Here is a 24,504-nt window from a genome sequence, read left to right as displayed (position 1 = left end):
TATTTCATTTTGGCCTAAATCATGTCCCAAGTCTAACCTTGAGCTTCCGATAAGGCCTCTTGGCCGGGGGTTCATCATGGCCGTCCCCATCTCCATCTATCACCTCCTCGTCTGACGGCGACAGATGCCGCACTACGATACACTTGGACACCTTGTGGCTTCTGGAATGAATATAAATGAATATGAAGACATATATGTAAAGAATCCAAAATAATAGAGGCTCTCAAACATAGTTTTTAGGCGATTGCTTTCATACATAACAAGGAGTACAGTTTGTAAATGATGTACACCCACACAGTGGATGTCTTTGTCATTAGTGAGTGAGTGAGTGAGTATGGTTTTACGCCGCTATTCCAGCAATATCACGGCGGTGGACACCAGAAATGGGCTTCACACATTGTACCCATGTCAGGAGTCGAACCCGGGTCTTTGGCGTGACGAGCGAACGCTTTAACCACTACGCCACCCGACCGCCCCTCTTTGTCATTAACCTGAGGCGGTCCCTGGATCTAAATACTACAGCAGAACAACCCAACCTTCCAAAGGGCCCCCTTAACTTTGAACACTGACTTATCACTGCTCATACTTTAAACAGACTTAAATACATCTTCAAAACATAGATTGTCACGGATCGTTTATTTTCAATAATAGCTATAACATGCATGAGGAACTTGATATTGTTGTCTGGAGGTTACTTGATATAAGATAGAACTCACCTCTCACCACACAACCTAATGGCTTCATCCACAATTTTTTTGAGATTCAGAAGTTTTGTGCCGCGCCACACACCATCTAGCGAAGAAAACAGTGAGCTGTAGGACTCTGCCGAGTTCACATTTAAACTATCACATTAAACACTGTGAGTGAGTGAGTATGGTTTTATGCCGCTTTCAGCAATATTCCAGCAATATCACGGCAAGGGACACCGGAAATGTTCTTCACACATTGTACCCGGAATCGAACCCGGGTCTTCGGCATGACGAGCGAACCACTAGGCTACCCACCGCCCCTTAAACACTGTGGGCTCAGCTGGTGTAACACATATTCTGTGACAGTTGGACAAAACAAACCACTACATCTGCAAGTTATGAAGTTATTATGAAGTCAGCCATGTGAGAACCAGCAGTCAGGAAACATATTCCAGTTCCAACCAGTGGTAATTAACACCATCATTAATTGTGATTGAGGAACCTGAGGATCGATTATTGAAAGATGCTGGTGTTGGTATTTTTCTGTGCTTTTTGTAACTTGATGTATACATGGCTATGTAATCACAACATAGCAATTAACAACTGAATACTATAAGGAGTTGTGATTAATGAACTGGAATCTTTTATTGATTTCAAATTCAAATGGCGGACAAAAACACAGATTTGAGAAATATGATGTACTGATACCTGCAACCCTGAAATGTTTACCGTTACAAAAACTCACTGTCAAATATAACTCTCATATACAAGTCATTGACAATCACAGCACAGTACTTAATCCAATGAAATACACTTTTCTCATAAAGGTATATCAATAACCATGGTAACTTAAAACAATTCAAACGGATACTGATTATAATCATGACAATCATTCTAAAGACCACATAACAATGTCTGTGAAGCACACATAAATGCACCAATACCAGCCCTACACCTACAGCCAAACACTCGTCTATGCCTTCCTCTAAAGCAGATATCAAGGCAGCATTTGTCACCTTCCCTTTACCCAGCATCTACCAAAAGGGTGCATGTTCCTAATGGCATTTATTACATTTATTACTGATAATACCGTATTCGACGTAATAAGTGCCCAGGGCTCTCTTAAAATTAGGAATGGGGGCTCTTAATAAGTTATTAGAATATTATTTTGGTTGAAAAAAACAGTTGAAAGATAAATTTTGTGGTTTAAGCTGACAGCCTGAAATGTTTATGTACGACAGATATATTCTTCCAGAACTTAATTGCCCATAATTAAGGGTGCATATAACACACGAGTGTGTATTATATGCGAATAAATAATTCTTGTGTACATTGATCAATCGGAAGGGGTGCTAATTGGGATTGTTCACTAGCCAATATATCAGCAAATATCGCCGTGGGTGCTTATTAGAGCGGGGCGCTTATTACGTTGAATACGGTTTGCTTTGCTAAACATGCAACATAGTTTGCCATACATTCTACTCAAAAGAAGTTAAAGAACACCAAATATTTCATTTGACTATAGTTAATCTGTCATGGCCGTATCATATAATCATATGAAACAAATTGGTTGTTCTTCTACTTCTTTTGAGTAGTATCTTCACATAATACTGTTACCTGTGTTTCGTGTAATGCTGAGAACATTTTTAAAACAATAAAACATACATTAAAAGACAAAACATCATTATTTCCATGGCACGGAGGGGGTCAATGTTTCCCAATTCATACAATGACTGCCTTGACCATGATGTCAATGAAGAATTTAACTTAATGAGTTCACAATAATGACCAAACAATCTACATACCATAAGAAAATATCATACACATTGTTTCATTACTTGAGAAATGTATACTACTTAAAAGAAGTTAAGGAAAACCTGTTTCTTTCATATTACTATAGTTAATTTGTCATGCAATGATAGATAGAACTATAGTAATATGAAATAATCGGGTGTTCCTTAACTTCTTTTGAGTAGTATATAAATATCAAGTAATTTACATAAGGGATGTCAGGGTTTGTTTGTTTGTTTGTTTGTTTGTTTATTTAACACCACACTCAACAATATTCCAGCTATATGAAGCCAGTCTGTAAACAATTGAATCTGACAAACCTGACAAACCAGTGATTGACATCATGAGCATCGATCTATGCAATTGGGATACGTTAGATGTGTGGGAAAAGGGGAAAGAGACCTTGACTGTGTTTTATATCCCACTGTACAGACACCACTTCAATGAGTTCAAGGGACAAGTGAGTGAGTGAGTGAATGTTGTTTTACTCATCAGCAATATTCCAGCTAAATCAAGGCTGCCTGTTAACAGTAGGAACAGGGCCAGGCTAACCAATGGTTGATAACATGAGCAACACCAGTAGGGGATTATGTGTTTAACCATGTCACCTAGTGTAAAGACTCAATCCTGATTTCAGTCAAGCATGGGGTGCTGAGGGAACGTGTGGAATTCCAACAAACAATGGGATGTTTAAAAAGTATTTCTGTTTTCTTAATTTCAGAGGTATTTTAACATTGCTCCAATGCAATAATATAAAATGAAACCTCTTCCAATTTATTGGTCCTGTCTTCAATGAAACACAAATTACCTTGACCAAGCAAGCCCTTTGTAAAAACAATATAAAATGGATTCAGAATTTGTTTAGTCCCATTTTGGAAGTTTTTACTGACAATCCTTGCAGATTCTGGTCTGAATATCATCCTCTGAGCCTGTTAAAATACAATGTATACCCAAGAATTATATAATGTTTTCTAAAGATCAAAATGTTTTATGTGCACAGCAAAACTTTCAATATTTTAGTGCTATACCTATTTAGTTTTAGAACCATTTGGCCCCAGAAACTGATGTGACACGCTTGTATTCAACATTAATATGCTCAGATAAACATGATATTGATAATGTCCCTGTAACTGTACCCACAAAATACACGACATTCACACATAATCTGTGCCATCCAGACTGAATTCTTTCCAAAGTGTTTTAAGTTTAATAAAAAAGTCAGTCACAAAAGGGGAATAACTCTGAATGCAACTAGAAGACAGACCTGCAGTAATTACTGCCAAACATTTTGCGTCTAAGAATCTGTCTGCTAACGACTCCGAGGAATATCCAGCAAACTACAACAAATTAATAACACACTGATGAATTAATAAGATTAACATCAAGACGTAACACACCATAAACAAATTAACACATGATATATGCATTAACAAAAGTTCACAAATTGATAATTAATTTCCTACAAATATTCTCCTCATGAACTGTCATGGTTAGGGTTTAACATATTAAACACATCAGAACAATATCATCAAGAATTACGTCATGCTTTCAATCTAATTAGTAATTCATTATTATTCATTTTAGTGCGACAAAAAGTTGCAGAAATTCTTCAAAGAATATATTAACCACCAACGAAAAACAGTACAGATGAGAAAAATTCACAAGAAACATTAATTCCTATTCTGACATAAATTTACATTCTACATTTTCTATTGAAACACAAACGATCTGTTGTAACAAGTTAATCAAGAATGAGGACAGGTCAGATACCCTCTAAGACCAAGAGTAATGAACAATGTCACATGCGGCATGCAAAACAAAATGGTTAGGGAATCGTGTGATGTTAGGGAATTGTGTGATGTTAGGGAATCGTGTGATGTTAGGGTCTGGAATCGTGTGATGTGTAAAAAGCCGTCACAAGAAACAAGGACATGTTACACAAAGGGGTGCTGTTTATTAAGCAGTGACAGGTGACCAAGGGGTGCTAGCATCCCTGATCCCAAACAGGGAGCCACAGAACATCTCAACAAAATTCTAAGAAAATTGATTTTCTACTGGTATCTTGCCAGGTTAAAATTCTTTCTTTATTTCCCATTCTTCAGTAGGAGTTGTAATATGGAAGTGGAATTTGTATTTATTTATTTTTTATTTTTTCCACCTACCAATAGTATTATACATTGAATATTAGCCGAAAAAATATGTAAACCAACTGATAAAAACTAAAAGGCATTGTGACAGAATATGTTTTTCAGTCAACACTTCATGACATTTTCTCAGAAAACCAGCTTGTGTCAAGGCATGCTAATGTTCAAATACATAAAAGTGCTTCCTGAAAGCCTCTAAAATCATCCTTTCTGACACATTTCAGCCTGATATATACATTAAGTGTTGCTGTAAGTCCAATGTATACAAGTGTTGAAATCAACAACATCTAGATCTCATTCATATGGACATATCTGACAACCTTCATAATCAGGTCGAAAGGTTTCACTTATTTCTTAAGACTGTTAGATTAAGCATACATACCCTGTTGGCCAAACAGGGTTTGTATCATACCTCGTCCTTTACAAGTAAGGCAACAGTTTCTCTGTTGACATCGTTCCTCCAACCAACTAATCATCCAGAAACTTATCAGCGATCCTAAATTAAGTGTCCTTGGCAGGCATATTGGGCCAAAAATACTTTGTCCAAAAGTGGTATTTTTTCAAAGTTTTTATTTTCCTATTTTCTGAGGTATTTTAGCATTGCAGTAATGTAAATATCAGCATTAAGGTCACGTCTTTATTGGTCCCGTAATCAGTGATATAGAGTCACATCCACAAAGCCAAAACATTAGTTATAAGTTCTTTAACATGAACTAGGTACCACGTAATTCTAATCTGAGAACTTTTACTGACATTTGCTTCAGATTTGGGGCCAAATATTGACCTCTGAGCTGGTATAGATAAATCTCTCATCCTGTCTCAGGCTCACAACACTGAATCAATGGACATATCAATAACTGTTTCTTTAATGACACATGGCAACAGACTGACAATTAATTATTCATTGCCATACTAAATCCATGTGAATTGCTAGACAACTCAGATGACTGCACAGTGCTGTAAGCACATTTTTCTTGATCTAAAAGTCTTTTTGAATGGTGAATTCGATGAGATCGATAACATTGCATAGAGTTTAAATAGAATTTAGTGAATAATCATTTATAATAAACTTAAATAAATATATGTCAAGAGCCAAAACACTCCCAGTATGGCTACAAGTGGTGTTTGCAGGGACTTTTTGTTTTGTTTGTTGCTTAATGCCGCATTCATAAATATTCCAGCGTTATGATGGCAGATTGTAAATAATTGAGTCTGGACCAGGAAATCCAGTGATTGACATCATGAGCACTGATCTATGCAAATGAGATACTGAACTGGGGTGAGTGAAGATCAATTCTAACGCGGATCTTAACGGGATCTGTTAGCAGTCAACTCGTAGCTATGGGTTGTTCCACTTTAATCATAGGAATTCATTGCTTAATAATACATAGCTATGAGGGCTGTCGGGTAGCCTAGTGGTGAAAGCGTTAGCTCGTCACGCTGAAGACCCGAGTTCAATTCCCGACATGGGCACAATGTGTGAAGCCCATTTCTAGTGTCCCCCGCCGTGATATTGCTGGAATATTGCTAAAAGCGGCGTAAAATCGTACTCATTCACCCATAGCTATGATTCACGCCTTCTTAACATATTAATAAAGTTTGATGCTGTAATAAGTTTGCAAAAGACTATTGCATATTTAGCATCAGACTTGAGTAGAAAATATGAAGGCAAGAATTATAGTTACTCGCGACCAGGGTATGGCGATAGTAAAATTTGAGAAGTACATCGCCTGATCGCAGCTACAGGTTGTATTGATTATGTATTTAACCAATGAGTAATATGGAAATATCGGTATCCAATGACACAATACATTATAATCTATTTTATACTGCCAGGTTATCCTATACAGTAAGTGGACTGACCATACTTATTTTTCTGAACAGGTGGTAATTGTCTGTGTCATTTACTGACAGACTGCATGAAAAATACAGTATTCCTGCACCAGGGTTACTCCTGGGATTTATCTCGAATTCCAAACCATGTGCCCCTGACAAGGAAATTGTGAATTATGTTTTCTCAGTTCAAAATGAGGCAATAATGCATAATAAAAAAATAAGCCTGAAAGCTCTTCCTTTTTATTGTTCCTTATCTGGTTGTTTATCAGTGAAAAACAGGTTACCTCTACCATGTCTACAAAGACATCACATTAGTTATTAGGTATATATATTTTTTTTATGAATTGCATAATTATTAACTTCAATTTGGTAATTATTAATGACATTTGCTGCTGGCTTGAGGCCGAATAGTGGCCTCTGAGCAGGTCTTTTTAAATCCCATTTCTCTGGCTGCATGTTAGTATGACTGACTTATCTCCAACATCAATTGCCAGCACTGAACATGAGTTTCTGCATGTTATTCCTCTGCTGATGGTATTCTAGTTTGTTTGCTTGTTTGTTGTTTCACGCTGCACTCAGCAATATTCTAAACTTATGACAGCAGGCTGCATATAATCTAATCTGGACCAGACAATCCAGTGATTGATATTCAGGGATGAGAATGGATGTTTTCCTTTTCAGCTGAAACTTCTTTGCAATGGAGCGTGGTCCCTAATTTGGGGGTGTATAGGGGAAGCCATGAGATTTTAACAAATTTGTGGTCACTGAAATTCGCTGATCTGCGGAAGATTCTCACCCCTGGATATGATGAGCAATAATTCACATTGTCAGGGTATTAGGTCACACCAATTCACCAAGCCTGACTGCCCAAGCAGTGTGCAACTAAGAGAGAAAACGGTTTCAGCATGTTCTAGTAGACTTGAAACTGGGGACTACAAATTGCAGCCATGCAGGGAGCCAAACCTGGACACCATTTATAGCAAGCTGACATGACCACGGAGCCACTTTTGTACCCATTGCCCAAGGGGAATTACTTACAAATCCTGCTGTAACATTGTCATGGTGACCATTCATAAATAATAATGTGATTGTCATGATTATAAACTCTAAGTTACATATTAAGCAACGGATAACATTATTTTCCCCAAAACAGCATCCAAGATGCTGTGGTTTATTTGTCCATGAAAGTCAAACCTGCAAGGACGATAATATTAGCGTTGGAGCTGTAGAGGCGCTGTGTGACGGCAAGATCAGAGTATCCTGCAAACTAAGCAAGACAAAAGGAGAGTGTGCTGGTTAGTAGGCAGAGAACAAGGAACAACAGATTAAAGCATGAGTGATGCAATTTAGCACTAAAGACAGCAGTAGAAACTAACATTTTTAGTCCACTAGTCGTTATAATGATAACATATAGCAAAACCCTTAAAAATAGCAAATTTCTACTAGTCCTTATGATACCTTAACTATTGGGTAAATTGGCAAGGACTACAGGACTAGAGCCAATTTCTAAAGCTGAAATATGAGAAACATAACAACTCAACTGGAATATTTACATTTATTTCAAACTCTCCTGACTTTCCTTTTTGTTTTCTTTGTTTAATGTGGCACTTGATATTCCACTGTAAGACTGTTAGGACTGAGACGATACACCAAATGTGCGATCCGATACGTATCACAAAACCTTGCTCACGATCCGATATGTATCACGATACTTGCATGTGCTCGTATCTGTGGTGCATAACCCATATTTTTCATAGACAGGATGGTCAAATACCTTGCACACACTGATGATTTACAGTTGCAGTGTCAAGTATGGTACAATGGATGAAAATATCTACTTTTTCACTACTAATTAGCATGATTAGTGTTTGGTGTAACAACCATTAAAGTAAACATTTAAGGTACAAATCAATATTTTTTAACTAAGTATGCGACTGCGATCGATACTTGCATCGGGAAGTAACATATCGCGATCCACCGATGCATCAGTGTATCGTCCCACTACTATAGACAGTAGCTTGTAAATTATTGAGTCTGGCCAAGACAATCTAGTAATTGATGTTATGAGCATTGATCAATGCTGTCAGGGAACAACCACTTGATCCTTAAAGTCTACTCATACAACCAGCACAGGTTGCTGGGACTCTTCTGACAATGATATATTGAAATATCTATGTTTTTTTATTTTAAGTTGATATGAAGCCAAACTTGTGTCACTTCAAATGCAAAATAGAAATCATATGATAAGCAATCGACCACTTGATAGCTCAATCAAAAGTTGAGTAGCCGATATTTCAAGTATGTTAATATCCCTATGATAATGAAACATTTCACAATGAAATACACATATACTTCCCCATGGTTTGGTTCACTGTATACATGGAAAGTTAAACATGGTTTTAACATGGACAGTTAAACATGGAAAAGTTGGATTGTTTTGACAAATCTGAAATGTGAGTTTTAGGAATTTTAAGGGGAAATCAGGGTCTTATGCTGATATAAAACATTGAGATTAATATCCATAAATACCACTATGATCACAGGTTCTTCCCGTGCCTTATATTACTATTGATATAACAATATAATTTGTTTATTTCACCAAAAATGACACGAAGGGTCAGTTATAATCATGATAATTGCAAATTTACTACAAAAGTAGTATATTTATCATGATATTTTCAACAGTAATCTGTCCTTTTGATCAGATGAAAGAGTATGCTGAAGCCTGATAAAGGTCAAATAATAGTATTTTCTGTATTCGGAGTTCAATCTTCGGCCAGTTTAGCGGGGATAGACAGATTTATTGCCCTTATTACAACTTACAGCTGAGCGACATCTGGCAAATCAATAACGACTGAGAACTGGGATCACATGACGAGGCACATGCTGTTACGTACATTTATATCGTAGCTTTCACAAGGATATATGTTAATGAAACTATTTACATACATAATCTAAGTTTGTCACTTCCTGTTTGATAAAGACAAGCATTTGTCAAAAGTTTCTTTGATAGAATTTAACAGTATGGAATTTCATCATCATCAATTAAGAAACTAGAAAAAAATCTGTATTCCATTACTTTTGCTTTATTCAGTGACTTTCTGAAAGAACAAATGTTGACAAACAATTTTCAACATATCTTCACCAGTCAGCAAACAGAGAAAGGAAAACTGATAAACAATAGTATCTTTTCCTTGACACTCAAATCATGTCTACTCAAAAATAAAGAAATAAGTTTGTTTGTTTGATTGTTTGTTGTTTAATGCCGCACTCAGCAATATTCCAGCTATATGATGGCGGTCTGGAAATAATCGAGTCTGGACCAGACAATCCAGTGATTAATATCATGAGCATCGATCCATGTATTTGGGATCGATGACATGCATCAACCAAGTCAGTGAACCTGACCACCCAATCCCCTTAGTCGCCTTTTACGGCGAGCATGGGTTGCTGAAGACCTATTCTACCCCAAATCTTCACGGGTCTGAAAATTAGTCTTACACATAGAAATAACTACTCCTCTGTTCTCGAAGGGCACACCAAACTTCCTTTATAAACATTGCCTTGTAAAAATGTTTATTTTAAAAGCCAGTGATAAATGTACTTTTGAAAGAAATTAATGTGACATTAAAAATGCCACATGTATGAAAACACCTGATGCATGGTATGAGTCACAAACTCAATATGGAGATTCCGAAATGATAGAGGGTAATTGCAAATCTCGATGAAAAAGAGCTCTCTTTCTAAATTAGAGCTGCTTATCATGCTTATGATGGCCTGACATTCACCAAGTTCGAAGACGGATCAATAGTGATCAAAAGTCATTTTCTAAAGGGCACACCTAAACTTCTTTACGAGTGCCCTGTGGCACTTTGGAAAAACAACAACCATAAACCATATCTTCCCTGAAAAGTCTGTGTGTGCTTTCTGATCTAATAGAGAAATATGTGAACAGATATTTTGTTCCAAACAATGAGTGAAGTTGTGTTATATAATTTTGCTTTCAGATCTAATTTTATTTCAAAATTAGGACAAGATTTGTACTAATAGAGCTCTAGATAAGCTGGGCAAAAATAATTGAATACCCACTGACAATTGTGGATACCCAATTAAAACCAAACCCAAGGGTAAAATACTGTGATAACCAAAAGCTCAAGATCTCTGTATTAACCATGATAACCAACTAATCTATCTCTTTAAAAACTATGATAATTTGCAAATGATGAATGATTAGTCCTTAAGACAAAAACAGCAGCAGTTCAGCTAAAAAACAACTGTGTTCCAGGTGACATGGTTGGAAGTAGGGGTGACTTTTGGTCTGGAAATCCCTATCGCGATAAGCATTGATATTGCAAGAAACTATTGCAATAAATATCGACAGTTTTCAGTGTATCATTTTAGATGGATTTTAGAGTTGAAGTGATAACCATAACAACAAATAAAAAGTAAAGTTTGAGATATGACTGATTTGTTTTTTCTTTACCCTAATAATTTAAGAAAAAGAAACTTTCACATTACCATGTGTAAATTACTACCACTCATGATCAAAAGAAAAAACAAATTTGAACAGCATTGCATTTTATTGATATGGTAAATACAATCGAAACTATCGATATTCCTAACTGAAATCGATACTATTGATTGGAAACTGATTTAACAATCGATTTATTGACTTTACGTGCTTACCAATAGTAATATATCGATATTTTGATTTATCGTGACACCCCTAGATATTGCCCAAAACTACAGATTGCAATGAAATATAGAGTTACTGTTAGAGCTGTCCTGATATGCAGGGATGAGAATGGATATTTTTCTTTTCTGCTGAAACATCTTTGCAATGGAGTGTCGTCTATAATTTGGGGGTGTTTATGGGGGAAGCCATCAAATTTTAACAAATTTGTGGTCATTAATTTTGCAGAAATTTGTGGATTCGCAGAAGATTCTCATCCCTGGATATGCTTGTTTCAGAGTTATTTCACAGAAACACAGTTATTTACAATGTTCAAGAAAAAGTTACAAAGCACTGATAATGGAAGCCAAGTAAGCATGATGAGAATGAAAGGAAATCGAAATGAAAAGACTAGTGCAAGGGTCACAACGAACTGAAACAACAAACACAAATGGGTTACGGACAGATGGAAGCAACGTCAGTAAATAGAAACGGAAGGCACTGAGCAGTTTGCACTGGGGTGAGTGAATGCATTACAAGCATAACCAGATCCTACCACTATGGAATGAATGGCTCCTATCCTGGCACAGGCCAACATGGCTATAGTCAGCTCGATGATCATCGGCATGTAGATCGCTACACGATCCCCTTTCTTTACTCCTGGAAACAGAAAAAGTAGTGCATCATGACACACTGTATCAAACGGTGAGTGAGTGTTGTTTTATGCCACAGCAGCTGCAGACAAGGCAAAACCGTGACTGAAAACTTTACTCCTGGAAACAGAAAAAGTAGTGCATCATGACACACTGTATCAAACGGTGAGTGAGTGTTGTTTTATGCCACAGCAGCTGCAGACAAGGCAAAACCATGACTGAAAACTTTACTCCTGGAAACAGAAAAAGTAGTGCATCATGACACACTGTATCAAACGGTGAGTGAGTGTTGTTTTATGCCACAGCAGCTGTAGACAAGGCAAAACAGTGACTGAAAACTTTACTCCTGGAAACAGAAAAAGTAGTGCATCATGACACACTGTATCAAACGGTGAGTGAGTGTTGTTTTATGCCACAGCAGCTGTAGACAAGGCAAAACAGTGACTGAAAACTTGGGCAACTGTTAGAGCTGAATATGGCCAGAGGTCTCGCAATATGATACTCATCATGATACGTACTGACGATACCACTGATACCAAAATACACAAGAAATTAGGGCTGGCTATCGATACAGATCATAGTGATTGTTAACTACATACCGATCAATTATTGATAAATATCAGAGAAGAAACTTTGAGCAAATACGTAAAAAAGATTCCGCAAGAAATCAACATATTTCACTCCACTGGTGAGTGGTGGCACATTTATTCAGAGATTAATTTGTGGACATTTGAGATATAACAAAAACAGTTACTTTCCATCTTCAGCAATTAACATTGTTGACAATAACAAGCCTGTTTTGGTAAATCTAAACTTTATTTCATCACAATAGCTTATATAAGATATTATCGATGACACAATTTTCATATCGATAATTGTTAATATTTCTTCCCATCCCATTTCCGATTATGGATTTTTTTTGCCAGGCCTACAACGAATAGTATGATGAAAGAACTGAAACACAGCTCTAAACTCTGCATACAACCATTTTTCTGTTTACAGACTTTTCAAAGTGCTTGTTGCTGAAGCATGTAAGGCTGCACTCAGTAATATCTCAACTATATGCTTGTTCGTTCATCTGTTTGTTGTTTAACGTCGCACTCAGCAATATTCCAACTGTATGACAGTCTTACGTAAATAATCGAGTCTGGACCAAACAATGAGCATTGATCTACACAATTGGGATACAATGACATGCATAAAACAAGTCAGAGCATGACCACCCGATACTGTGCAAAAGAAATCTCTCCAAATTCTTTTTGATGAAAAGGATGCCTGCATGCCCATTAAAACTGGTGGTGGCTTTGGTTTGTATGCAATACAAGTTACCTCCCTTACCCATTTTCTTTTCCCTTATCTCCACGTTTGATTGGTCAGTAAAATGTTCATGAATATCAAGGGCAGGTAATTGAATATCACGGAAACCAGGGGAATGAGAGTCCTTTAGACATAGAGGATGCTGTGTTTCCAAGTTTCTATCCCTACAAAATTTGTGCTACTTAGCACGATCAGGTATATTTTGAAACAACCTTTCACAGATCAACAGATGGCTGATGTACTCACCCTGAGCCTTGAGAACATTGGCGAACTTGCATACTTTCTGCAGGAGCTCCTTGTAGGTTATTTTACCACAGTCAGTCGGGTCATTCCCTTCCCTGGAAAAAACAAAGCATCTGGAATTACAGAAGTATACAGATTGGTAGTTAGAGGTGAGGTGAAATGTGGTTTAATGTCACGCTCAACAATGTTCAAGACAGGTCGCTAACATGGTTAGAGGTGAGGTGAAATGTGGTTTAATGTCACGCTCAACAATGCTCAAGACAGGTCGCTAACATGGTAAGAGGTGAGGTGAAATGTGGTTTAATGTCGCGCTAGACAATGCTCAAGACAGGTCGCTAACATGGTTAGAGGTGAGGTGAAATGTGGTTTAATGTCACGCTAGACAATGCTCAAGACAGGTCGCTAACATGGTTAGAGGTGAGGTGAAATGTGGTTTAATGTCACGCTCAACAATGCTCAAGACAGGTCGCTAACATGGTTAGAGGTGAGGTGAAATGTGGTTTAATGTCGCGCTAGACAATGTTCAAGACAGGTCGCTAACATGGTTAGAGGTGAGGTGAAATGTGGTTTAATGTCGCGCTCAACAATGCTCAAGACAGGTCGCTAACATGGTTAGAGGTGAGGTGAAATGTGGTTTAATGTCGCGCTAGACAATGTTCAAGACAGGTCGCTAACATGGTTACAGGTGAGGTGAAATGTGGTTTAATGTTGCGCTCAACAATGCTCAAGACAGGTCGCTAACATGGTTAGAGGTGAGGTGAAATGTGGTTTAATGTCGCGCTCAACAATGCTCAAGACAGGTCGCTAACATGGTTAGAGGTGAGGTGAAATGTGGTTTAATGTCGCGCTAGACAATGTTCAAGACAGGTCGCTAACATGGTTAGAGGTGAGGTGAAATGTGGTTCAATGTCGCGCTCAACAATGCTCAAGACAGGTCGCTAACATGGTTAGAGGTGAGGTGAAATGTGGTTTCATGTCGCGCTCAACAATGCTCAAGACAGGTCGCTAACATGGTTAGATGTGAAGTGAAATGTGGTTCAATGTCACGCTCAACAATGCTCAAGATAGGTCGCTAACATGGTTACAGGTGAGGTGAAATGTGGTTTAATGTCGCGCTCAACAATGCTCAAGACAGGTCGCTAACATGGTTAGAGGTGAGGTGAAATGTGGTTTAATGTCGCGCTAGACAATGTTCAAGACAGGTCGCTAACATGGTTAGAGGTGAGGTGAAATGTGGTTCAATGTCGCGCTCAACAATGCTCAAGACAGGTCGCTAACATGGTTAGAGGTGAGGTGAAATGTGGTTTCATGTCGCGCTCAACAATGCTCAAGACAGGTCGCTAACATGGTTAGAGGTGAAGTGAAATGTGGTTCAATGTCGCGCTCAACAATGCTCAAGATAGGTCGCTAACATGGTTAGAGCTGAGGTGAAATGTGGTTTAATGTCGCGCTAGACAATGCTCAAGACAGGTCGCTAACATGGTTAGAGGTGAGGTGAAATGTGGTTTAATGTGGCGCTAGACAATGTTCAAGACAGGTCGCTAACATGGTTAGAGGTGAGGTGAAATGTGGTTTAATGTCACGCTCAACGATGCTCAAGACAGGTCGCTAACATGGTTAGAGGTGAGGTGAAATGTGGTTTAATGTCGCGCTCAACAATGCTCAAGACAGGTCGCTAACATGGTTAGAGGTGAGGTGAAATGTGGTTTAATGTCGCGCTAGACAATGTTCAAGACAGGTCGCTAACATGGTTAGAGGTGAGGTGTAATGTGGTTTAATGTCACGCTCAACAATGCTCAAGACAGGTCGCTAACATGGTTAGAGGTGAGGTGAAATGTGGTTTAATGTCGCGCTCAACAATGCTCAAGACAGGTCGCTAACATGGTTAGAGGTGAGGTGAAATGTGGTTTAATGTCGCGCTAGACAATGTTCAAGACAGGTCGCTAACATGGTTAGAGGTGAGGTGAAATGTGGTTCAATGTCGCGCTAGACAATGTTCAAGACGGGTTGCTAACATGGTTAGAGGTGAGGTGTAATGTGGTTTAATGTCACGCTCAACAATGCTCAAGACAGGTAGCTAACATGGTAAGAGGTGAGGTGAAATGTGGTTTAATGTTGCGCTCAACAATGCTCAAGACGGGTTGCTAACATGGTTAGAGGTGAGGTGAAATGTGGTTTAATGTTCCGTTCAACAATGCTCAAGACAGGTCGCTAACATGGTAAGAGGTGAGGTGAAATGTGGTTTAATGTCGCGCTAGACAATGCTCAAGACAGGTCGCTAACATGGTTAGAGGTGAGGTGAAATGTGGTTTAATGTCGCGCTAGGCAATGCTCAAGACAGGTCGCTAACATGGTTAGAGGTGAGGTGAAATGTGGTTTAATGTCGCGCTAGACAATGCTCAAGACAGGTCGCTAACATGGTTAGAGGTGAGGTGAAATGTGGTTTAACGTCACGCTCAACAATGCTCAAGACAGGTCGCTAACATGGTTAGAGGTGAGGTGAAATGTGGTTTAATGTTGCGCTCAACAATGCTCAAGACAGGTCGCTAACATGGTTAGAGGTGAGGTGAAATGTGGTTTAATGTCACGCTCAACAATGCTCAAGACAGGTCGCTAACATGGTTAGAGGTGAGGTGAAATGTGGTTTAATGTCGCGCTAGACAATGTTCAAGACAGGTCGCTAACATGGTTAGAGGTGAGGTGAAATGTGGTTCAATGTCGCGCTCAACAATGCTCAAGACAGGTCGCTAACATGGTTAGAGGTGAGGTGAAATGTGGTTTCATGTCGCGCTCAACAATGCTCAAGACAGGTCGCTAACATGGTTAGAGGTGAAGTGAAATGTGGTTCAATGTCGCGCTCAACAATGCTCAAGATAGGTCGCTAACATGGTTAGAGGTGAGGTGAAATGTGGTTTAATGTCGCGCTCAACAATGCTCAAGACAGGTCGCTAACATGGTTAGAGGTGAGGTGAAATGTGGTTTAATGTCGCGCTAGACAATGTTCAAGACAGGTCGCTAACATGGTTAGAGGTGAGGTGAAATGTGGTTCAATGTCGCGCTCAACAATGCTCAAGACAGGTCGCTAACATGGTTAGAGGTGAGGTGAAATGTGGTTTCATGTCGCGCTCAACAATGCTCAAGACAGGTCGCTAACATGGTTAGAGGTGAAGTGAAATGTGGTTCAATGTCGCGCTCAACAATGCTCAAGACAGGTCGCTAACATGGTTAGAGGTGAGGTGAAATGTGGTTTAATGTCGCGCTAGACAATGCTCAAGACAGGTCGCTAACATGGTTAGAGGTGAGGTGAAATGTGGTTTAATGTCGCGCTAGACAATGTTCAAGACAGGTCGCTAACATGGTTAGAGGTGAGGTGAAATGTGGTTTAATGTCACGCTCAACAATGCTCAAGACAGGTCGCTAACATGGTTAGAGGTGAGGTGAAATGTGGTTTAATGTCGCGCTCAACAATGCTCAAGACAGGTCGCTAACATGGTTAGAGGTGAGGTGAAATGTGGTTTAATGTCGCGCTAGACAATGTTCAAGACAGGTCGCTAACATGGTTAGAGGTGAGGTGTAATGTGGTTTAATGTCACGCTCAACAATGCTCAAGACAGGTCGCTAACATGGTTAGAGGTGAGGTGAAATGTGGTTTAATGTCGCGCTCAACAATGCTCAAGACAGGTCGCTAACATGGTTAGAGGTGAGGTGAAATGTGGTTTAATGTCGCGCTAGACAATGTTCAAGACAGGTCGCTAACATGGTTAGAGGTGAGGTGTAATGTGGTTTAATGTCACGCTCAACAATGCTCAAGACAGGTAGCTAACATGGTAAGAGGTGAGGTGAAATGTGGTTTAATGTTGCGCTCAACAATGCTCAAGACAGGTCGCTAACATGGTTAGAGGTGAGGTGAAATGTGGTTTAATGTCGCGCTAGACAATGCTCAAGACAGGTCGCTAACATGGTTAGAGGTGAGGTGAACTGTGGTTTAATGTCACGCTAGACAATGCTCAAGACAGGTCGCTAACATGGTTAGAGGTGAGGTGAAATGTGGTTTAATGTCACGCTCAACAATGCTCAAGACAGGTCGCTAACATGGTTAGAGGTGAGGTGAAATGTGGTTTAATGTCGCGCTAGACAATGTTCAAGACAGGTCGCTAACATGGTTAGAGGTGAGGTGTAATGTGGTTTAATGTCGCGCTCAACAATTTCTAGACAGGTCGCTAACATGGTTAGAGGTGAGGTGAAATGTGGTTTAATGTCGCGCTAGACAATGTTCAAGACAGGTCGCTAACATGGTTACAGGTGAGGTGAAATGTGGTTTAATGTTGCGCTCAACAATGCTCAAGACAGGTCGCTAACATGGTTAGAGGTGAGGTGAAATGTGGTTTAATGTCGCGCTCAACAATGCTCAAGACAGGTCGCTAACATGGTTAGAGGTGAGGTGAAATGTGGTTTAATGTCGCGCTAGACAATGTTCAAGACAGGTCGCTAACATGGTTAGAGGTGAGGTGAAATGTGGTTCAATGTCGCGCTCAACAATGCTCAAGACAGGTCGCTAACATGGTTAGAGGTGAGGTGAAATGTGGTTTAATGTCGCGCTCAACAATGCTTAAGACAGGTCGCTAACATGGTTAGAGGTGAGGTGAAATGTGGTTTAATGTCGCGCTAGACAATGTTCAAGACAGGTCGCTAACATGGTTAGAGGTGAGGTGAAATGTGGTTCAATGTCGCGCTCAACAATGCTCAAGACAGGTCGCTAACATGGTTAGAGGTGAGGTGAAATGTGGTTTCATGTCGCGCTCAACAATGCTCAAGACAGGTCGCTAACATGGTTAGAGGTGAAGTGAAATGTGGTTCAATGTCGCGCTCAACAATGCTCAAGACAGGTCGCTAACATGGTTAGAGGTGAGGTGAAATGTGGTTTAATGTCGCGCTAGACAATGCTCAAGACAGGTCGCTAACATGGTTAGAGGTGAGGTGAAATGTGGTTTAATGTCGCGCTAGACAATGTTCAAGACAGGTCGCTAACATGGTTAGAGGTGAGGTGAAATGTGGTTTAATGTCACGCTCAACAATGCTCAAGACAGGTCGCTAACATGGTTAGAGGTGAGGTGAAATGTTGTTTAATGTCGCGCTCAACAATGCTCAAGACAGGTCGCTAACATGGTTAGAGGTGAGGTGAAATGTGGTTTAATGTCGCGCTAGACAATGTTCAAGACAGGTCGCTAACATGGTTAGAGGTGAGGTGTAATGTGGTTTAATGTCACGCTCAACAATGCTCAAGACAGGTCGCTAACATGGTTAGAGGTGAGGTGAAATGTGGTTTAATGTCGCGCTCAACAATGCTCAAGACAGGTCGCTAACATGGTTAGAGGTGAGGTGAAATGTGGTTTAATGTCGCGCTAGACAATGTTCAAGACAGGTCGCTAACATGGTTAGAGGTGAGGTGTAATGTGGTTTAATGTCGCGCTCAACAATTTCTAGACAGGTCGCTAACATGGTTAGAGGTGAGGTGAAATGTGGTTTAATGTCGCGCTAGACAATGTTCAAGACAGGTCGCTAACATGGTTACAGGTGAGGTAAAATGTGGTTTAATGTTGCGCTCAACAATGCTCAAGACAGGTCGCTAACATGGTTAGAGGTGAGGTGAAATGTGGTTTAATGTCGCGCTCAACAATGCTCAAGACAGGTCGCTAACATGGTTAGAGGTGAGGTGAAATGTGGTTTAATGTCGCGCTAGACAATGTTCAAGACAGGTCGCTAACATGGTTAGAGGTGAGGTGAAATGTGGTTCAATGTCGCGCTCAACAATGCTCAAGACAGGTCGCTAACATGGTTAGAGGTGAGGTGAAATGTGGTTCAATGTCGCGCTCAACAATGCTCAAGACAGGTCGCTAACATGGTTAGAGGTGAGGTGAAATGTGGTTTCATGTCGCGCTCAACAATGCTCAAGACAGGTCGCTAACATGGTTAGAGGTGAAGTGAAATGTGGTTCAATGTCGCGCTCAACAATGCTCAAGACAGGTCGCTAACATGGTTAGAGGTGAGGTGAAATGTGGTTTAATGTCGCGCTAGACAATGCTGAAGACAGGTCGCTAACATGGTTAGAGGTGAGGTGAAATGTGGTTTAATGTCGCGCTAGACAATGTTCAAGACAGGTCGCTAACATGGTTAGAGGTGAGGTGAAATGTGGTTTAATGTCACGCTCAACAATGCTCAAGACAGGTCGCTAACATGGTTAGAGGTGAGGTGAAATGTTGTTTAATGTCGCGCTCAACAATGCTCAAGACAGGTCGCTAACATGGTTAGAGGTGAGGTGAAATGTGGTTTAATGTCGCGCTAGACAATGTTCAAGACAGGTCGCTAACATGGTTAGAGGTGAGGTGTAATGTGGTTTAATGTCACGCTCAACAATGCTCAAGACAGGTCGCTAACATGGTTAGAGGTGAGGTGAAATGTGGTTTAATGTCGCGCTCAACAATGCTCAAGACAGGTCGCTAACATGGTTAGAGGTGAGGTGAAATGTGGTTTAATGTCGCGCTAGACAATGTTCAAGACAGGTCGCTAACATGGTTAGAGGTGAGGTGTAATGTGGTTTAATGTCGCGCTCAACAATTTCTAGACAGGTCGCTAACATGGTTAGAGGTGAGGTGAAATGTGGTTTAATGTCGCGCTAGACAATGTTCAAGACAGGTCGCTAACATGGTTACAGGTGAGGTGAAATGTGGTTTAATGTTGCGCTCAACAATGCTCAAGACAGGTCGCTAACATGGTTAGAGGTGAGGTGAAATGTGGTTTAATGTCGCGCTCAACAATGCTCAAGACAGGTCGCTAACATGGTTAGAGGTGAGGTGAAATGTGGTTTAATGTCGCGCTAGACAATGTTCAAGACAGGTCGCTAACATGGTTAGAGGTGAGGTGAAATGTGGTTCAATGTCGCGCTCAACAATGCTCAAGACAGGTCGCTAACATGGTTAGAGGTGAGGTGAAATGTGGTTTCATGTCGCGCTCAACAATGCTCAAGACAGGTCGCTAACATGGTTAGAGGTGAAGTGAAATGTGGTTCAATGTCGCGCTCAACAATGCTCAAGATAGGTCGCTAACATGGTTAGAGGTGAGGTGAAATGTGGTTTAATGTCGCGCTCAACAATGCTTAAGACAGGTCGCTAACATGGTTAGAGGTGAGGTGAAATGTGGTTTAATGTCGCGCTAGACAATGTTCAAGACAGGTCGCTAACATGGTTAGAGGTGAGGTGAAATGTGGTTCAATGTCGCGCTCAACAATGCTCAAGACAGGTCGCTAACATGGTTAGAGGTGAGGTGAAATGTGGTTTCATGTCGCGCTCAACAATGCTCAAGACAGGTCGCTAACATGGTTAGAGGTGAAGTGAAATGTGGTTCAATGTCGCGCTCAACAATGCTCAAGACAGGTCGCTAACATGGTTAGAGGTGAGGTGAAATGTGGTTTAATGTCGCGCTAGACAATGCTCAAGACAGGTCGCTAACATGGTTAGAGGTGAGGTGAAATGTGGTTTAATGTCGCGCTAGACAATGTTCAAGACAGGTCGCTAACATGGTTAGAGGTGAGGTGAAATGTGGTTTAATGTCACGCTCAACAATGCTCAAGACAGGTCGCTAACATGGTTAGAGGTGAGGTGAAATGTTGTTTAATGTCGCGCTCAACAATGCTCAAGACAGGTCGCTAACATGGTTAGAGGTGAGGTGAAATGTGGTTTAATGTCGCGCTAGACAATGTTCAAGACAGGTCGCTAACATGGTTAGAGGTGAGGTGTAATGTGGTTTAATGTCACGCTCAACAATGCTCAAGACAGGTCGCTAACATGGTTAGAGGTGAGGTGAAATGTGGTTTAATGTCGCGCTCAACAATGCTCAAGACAGGTCGCTAACATGGTTAGAGGTGAGGTGAAATGTGGTTTAATGTCGTGCTAGACAATGTTCAAGACAGGTCGCTAACATGGTTAGAGGTGAGGTGTAATGTGGTTTAATGTCACGCTCAACAATGCTCAAGACAGGTAGCTAACATGGTAAGAGGTGAGGTGAAATGTGGTTTAATGTTGCGCTCAACAATGCTCAAGACGGGTTGCTAACATGGTTAGAGGCGAGGTGAAATGTGGTTTAATGTTGCGTTCAAGATAATAGCCCCTCTAGTTCTATATATAGACATTAACATGGTTGCAGTGTATGTGAGTTAAGTAATTTAGTCATATCACTGCATGTCAGCATGGAATGCCTAAGGTGTGTAGGTGTTAAAGGTTAATAACTTTGTTGAAACCCCTGAGCGTGTTGAGCAGATGGTTCTGGCACACCCAGGGGACACAACTCTGGATTTGAACCCACTCTCTCAGAGTAGGCACCTAATCGCCAGACCCATTGGCTTCTACAAAAATTAAAGTCTTACAACTTGCAGCCAAGATCACGTACTTTGTATACCCCTCTGACAAGTGTTCTAATCATGTTCATGTCCTTCCACTATTCGGCCAGAAATGTTTCAGGGAAATTAAACTATTTCATATATATTGATTCAAAAGTATCATGACAATATATTAAATTGATCAATTATATAATTCTGTATGTATACATAAAAATTACCTATATGTATGCGTGCAATTAATTAAATCATGCTAAAAAGGAACTGACCTAATCAACATGATCAATTATTATGTTTAGAATTGAATATTCTTCCTTCTCATTGTCCATCGTAACCATGGTAACGTATCTCTTAGATAAGCTAACTTCAATAGTTTCTGAGAAAACGTGTCCCTATTGCAGACGCTGTGCACTTTGTAAAGCAAGGATCAAGGGCCGTAACTGTGTATGCTCAAAATCTAAAAACATAAAGCAAGGGAAGATACTCAGAAAAAATTAATTAAGGGGGACCAATTTTTTAACAGTCTTGACATGTATCTCTTTGATACGCATGCAAAGTTTCATTCATGTAATGTCAGTAGTTTCTGAGAAAACTTGTCCTCATTGCAGACACCAGGCACTAAGTTCAAAAGCATAAAGCAAGGGCCATAAAAAATTTATGGTACCGGTACCAATTTTCAAAATCAGTCTTGACAAGTATCACTTATATACATGATATAAGCATGCAAACATTCATTCATGTAATTTCAGTAGTTTCTGAGAAAACGCAGTATGCACCAGGTTGAAAAGCACGGAGTGAGGGGGATAACTCTGTAAAAACGAATTTAAGACAGCAATTTTCAAATTTATTTCAGATCATGACTATTTATATCAGTGTGTAAAATTTCATTTCTCTAACTTAAATAGTTTTTGAGAAAATTTGTCCCCTTTGAGAAAATCAATCTGGAAAAATGGACGAACTCCATTCCTCTATCGCCTGCCCCACTGCCCCACTGCCCCAGCCCAGGATGAATGGTCAGACAGGATCTAAATATCAATCAAAATATCAATCTAAAGCAATCACAGCATGATCAATTGTAACAATCAAATTTTGAGAATCCAGGTGAGTAATCATATCCCTAACATCTGTAGCTACAGCAGTTTCAGTTCACTCGACAGTGGTTATGAACACATCTATATCAATGGAGGCTTATGTGGAGGACTGCAGCAGCAGTGATAACATGTTATCATGGTCATGATAACAACAGATATATACCAGTAGGTATTATCGTATGAGTACAATCTCATTCAAATCTGATCTTAGTTCTCGCTTCTGCTAAACAAAGATCTGAGGACATCCCATTGCAGGTCATGTCAGAACGACCTTTCACCTCAGAGCATCGCTTATCCGATCATGAAAGTGACAGTTGGAATATAACTTTTGATCGTGCAACCTCGGAAAAAACACACACAGGGTATTCTGAACGACAGTTATGGGCTTTATGACTGTATTCAAACAATCTAGACCATCTATCAGCTATTCCAGAATGTTCTTTTGTTCAGTTTTTAATCTAGTATATGTCAAAATATGTTTCGAAGCGTAGTTGCCAGTTAGAAACTTGTGCCGTAAAACTTGATTAAGTTGGTTGATTTGTTGTTTTACGCCACACTCAGCAATATTCCAGCTATATGACGGCAGTCTATAAATAATCAAGTCTGCACAGACAATCCAGTGATTGACATCATGAGCATCAATCCACGCAATTGGGATCAATGACATGTATCAACCAAGTCAGCAAGCCCGACCACCCGATCCCGTTAGTCGCCTTTTACGAAAGGTAAGTCGCCTTTTACGGCAAGCATGGGTTTACTGAAGACCTATTCTACCCCGGATCTTCACGGGTCAGCTGCCTTCTGATTTCCTATTGTTGACTTCTTATTAGTCATTCCATTGGTTGGTCAAAGTTTGCGAAAGGTCGGTCTGATGTAATGAAGACTAAGTGATGAGCGTGTATCCTTTGTCATAAGAATGAAGAGAATACAAAAATACCAAATCTTTGTTGTAAAGTAACCTTTTTCATTTTCTCGTTTCTGTCTTTGGATAAGATTGGTAGATTACACTATTTTACAAGGACGGTTGATGTGACAAGAACCTCAGCAACAATGTCTCACAAAAGGTTGCCAACATCATCGTTTGACCTACATTGTCATACATTATCTGTGGAGTAGGAAGTGCTCCCATAGCCTGTCCACGCTTGCAAGTCATGGTGTCCACATGGCAGACCACTAGCTGGATCTTCTGAATGCATGTATGCTGTATGGTGTCCACATAGCAGGCCACTAGCTGGGTCTTCTGAATACATGTATGCTGTATGGTGTCCACATGGCAGACCACTAGCTGGGTCTTCTGAATACATGTATGCTGTATGCTGTCCACACAGTAGGACACTAGCTGGGTCTTCTGAATACATGTATGATATATGATGTCCACATATCAGGCCACTAGCTGGGTCTCCTGAATACATGTATGCTGTATGGTGTCCACATAGCAGGCCACTAGCTGGGTCTCCTGAATACATGTATGCTGTATGATGTCCACACAGCAGGCCACTAGCTGGGTCTCCTGAATACATGTATGCTGTATGGTGTCCACACAGTAGGACACTAGCTGGGTCTTCTGAATACATGTATGCTGTATGATGTCCACACAGTAGGACACTAGCTGGGTCTTCTGAAAACATGTATGCTGTATGGTGTCCACACAGTAGGACACTAGCTGGGTCTCCTGAATA

At 40.0% G+C, this 24,504-nt stretch overlaps 1 protein-coding gene across 2 annotated transcripts in view; it reads right to left on the bottom strand.

Moving 5' to 3' along the window:
* LOC139478470 (acetyl-coenzyme A synthetase, cytoplasmic-like) overlaps positions 1-24,504 on the bottom strand; it is a 53,935-nt gene that overhangs the window by 18,966 nt on the left and 10,465 nt on the right. For both annotated transcript variants that reach the window (XM_071260939.1, XM_071260940.1), the window contains exons 2-6: positions 13,349-13,440; positions 11,689-11,792; positions 3,745-3,817; positions 717-792; positions 38-161 (exon numbers count right to left, since the gene is read on the bottom strand). In XM_071260939.1, coding sequence (XP_071117040.1) covers positions 38-161; positions 717-792; positions 3,745-3,817; positions 11,689-11,792; positions 13,349-13,440 — 469 coding nt within the window. The remainder of the gene's footprint in view (positions 1-37; positions 162-716; positions 793-3,744; positions 3,818-11,688; positions 11,793-13,348; positions 13,441-24,504) is intronic.

Source organism: Haliotis cracherodii, unplaced genomic scaffold (assembly GCF_022045235.1).
Source record: "Haliotis cracherodii isolate W230 unplaced genomic scaffold, xgHalCrac1.p SCAF_4, whole genome shotgun sequence".
Classification (NCBI taxonomy): domain Eukaryota; kingdom Metazoa; phylum Mollusca; class Gastropoda; order Lepetellida; family Haliotidae; genus Haliotis; species Haliotis cracherodii.
This window is presented reverse-complemented; position numbering and strand designations above follow the sequence as displayed.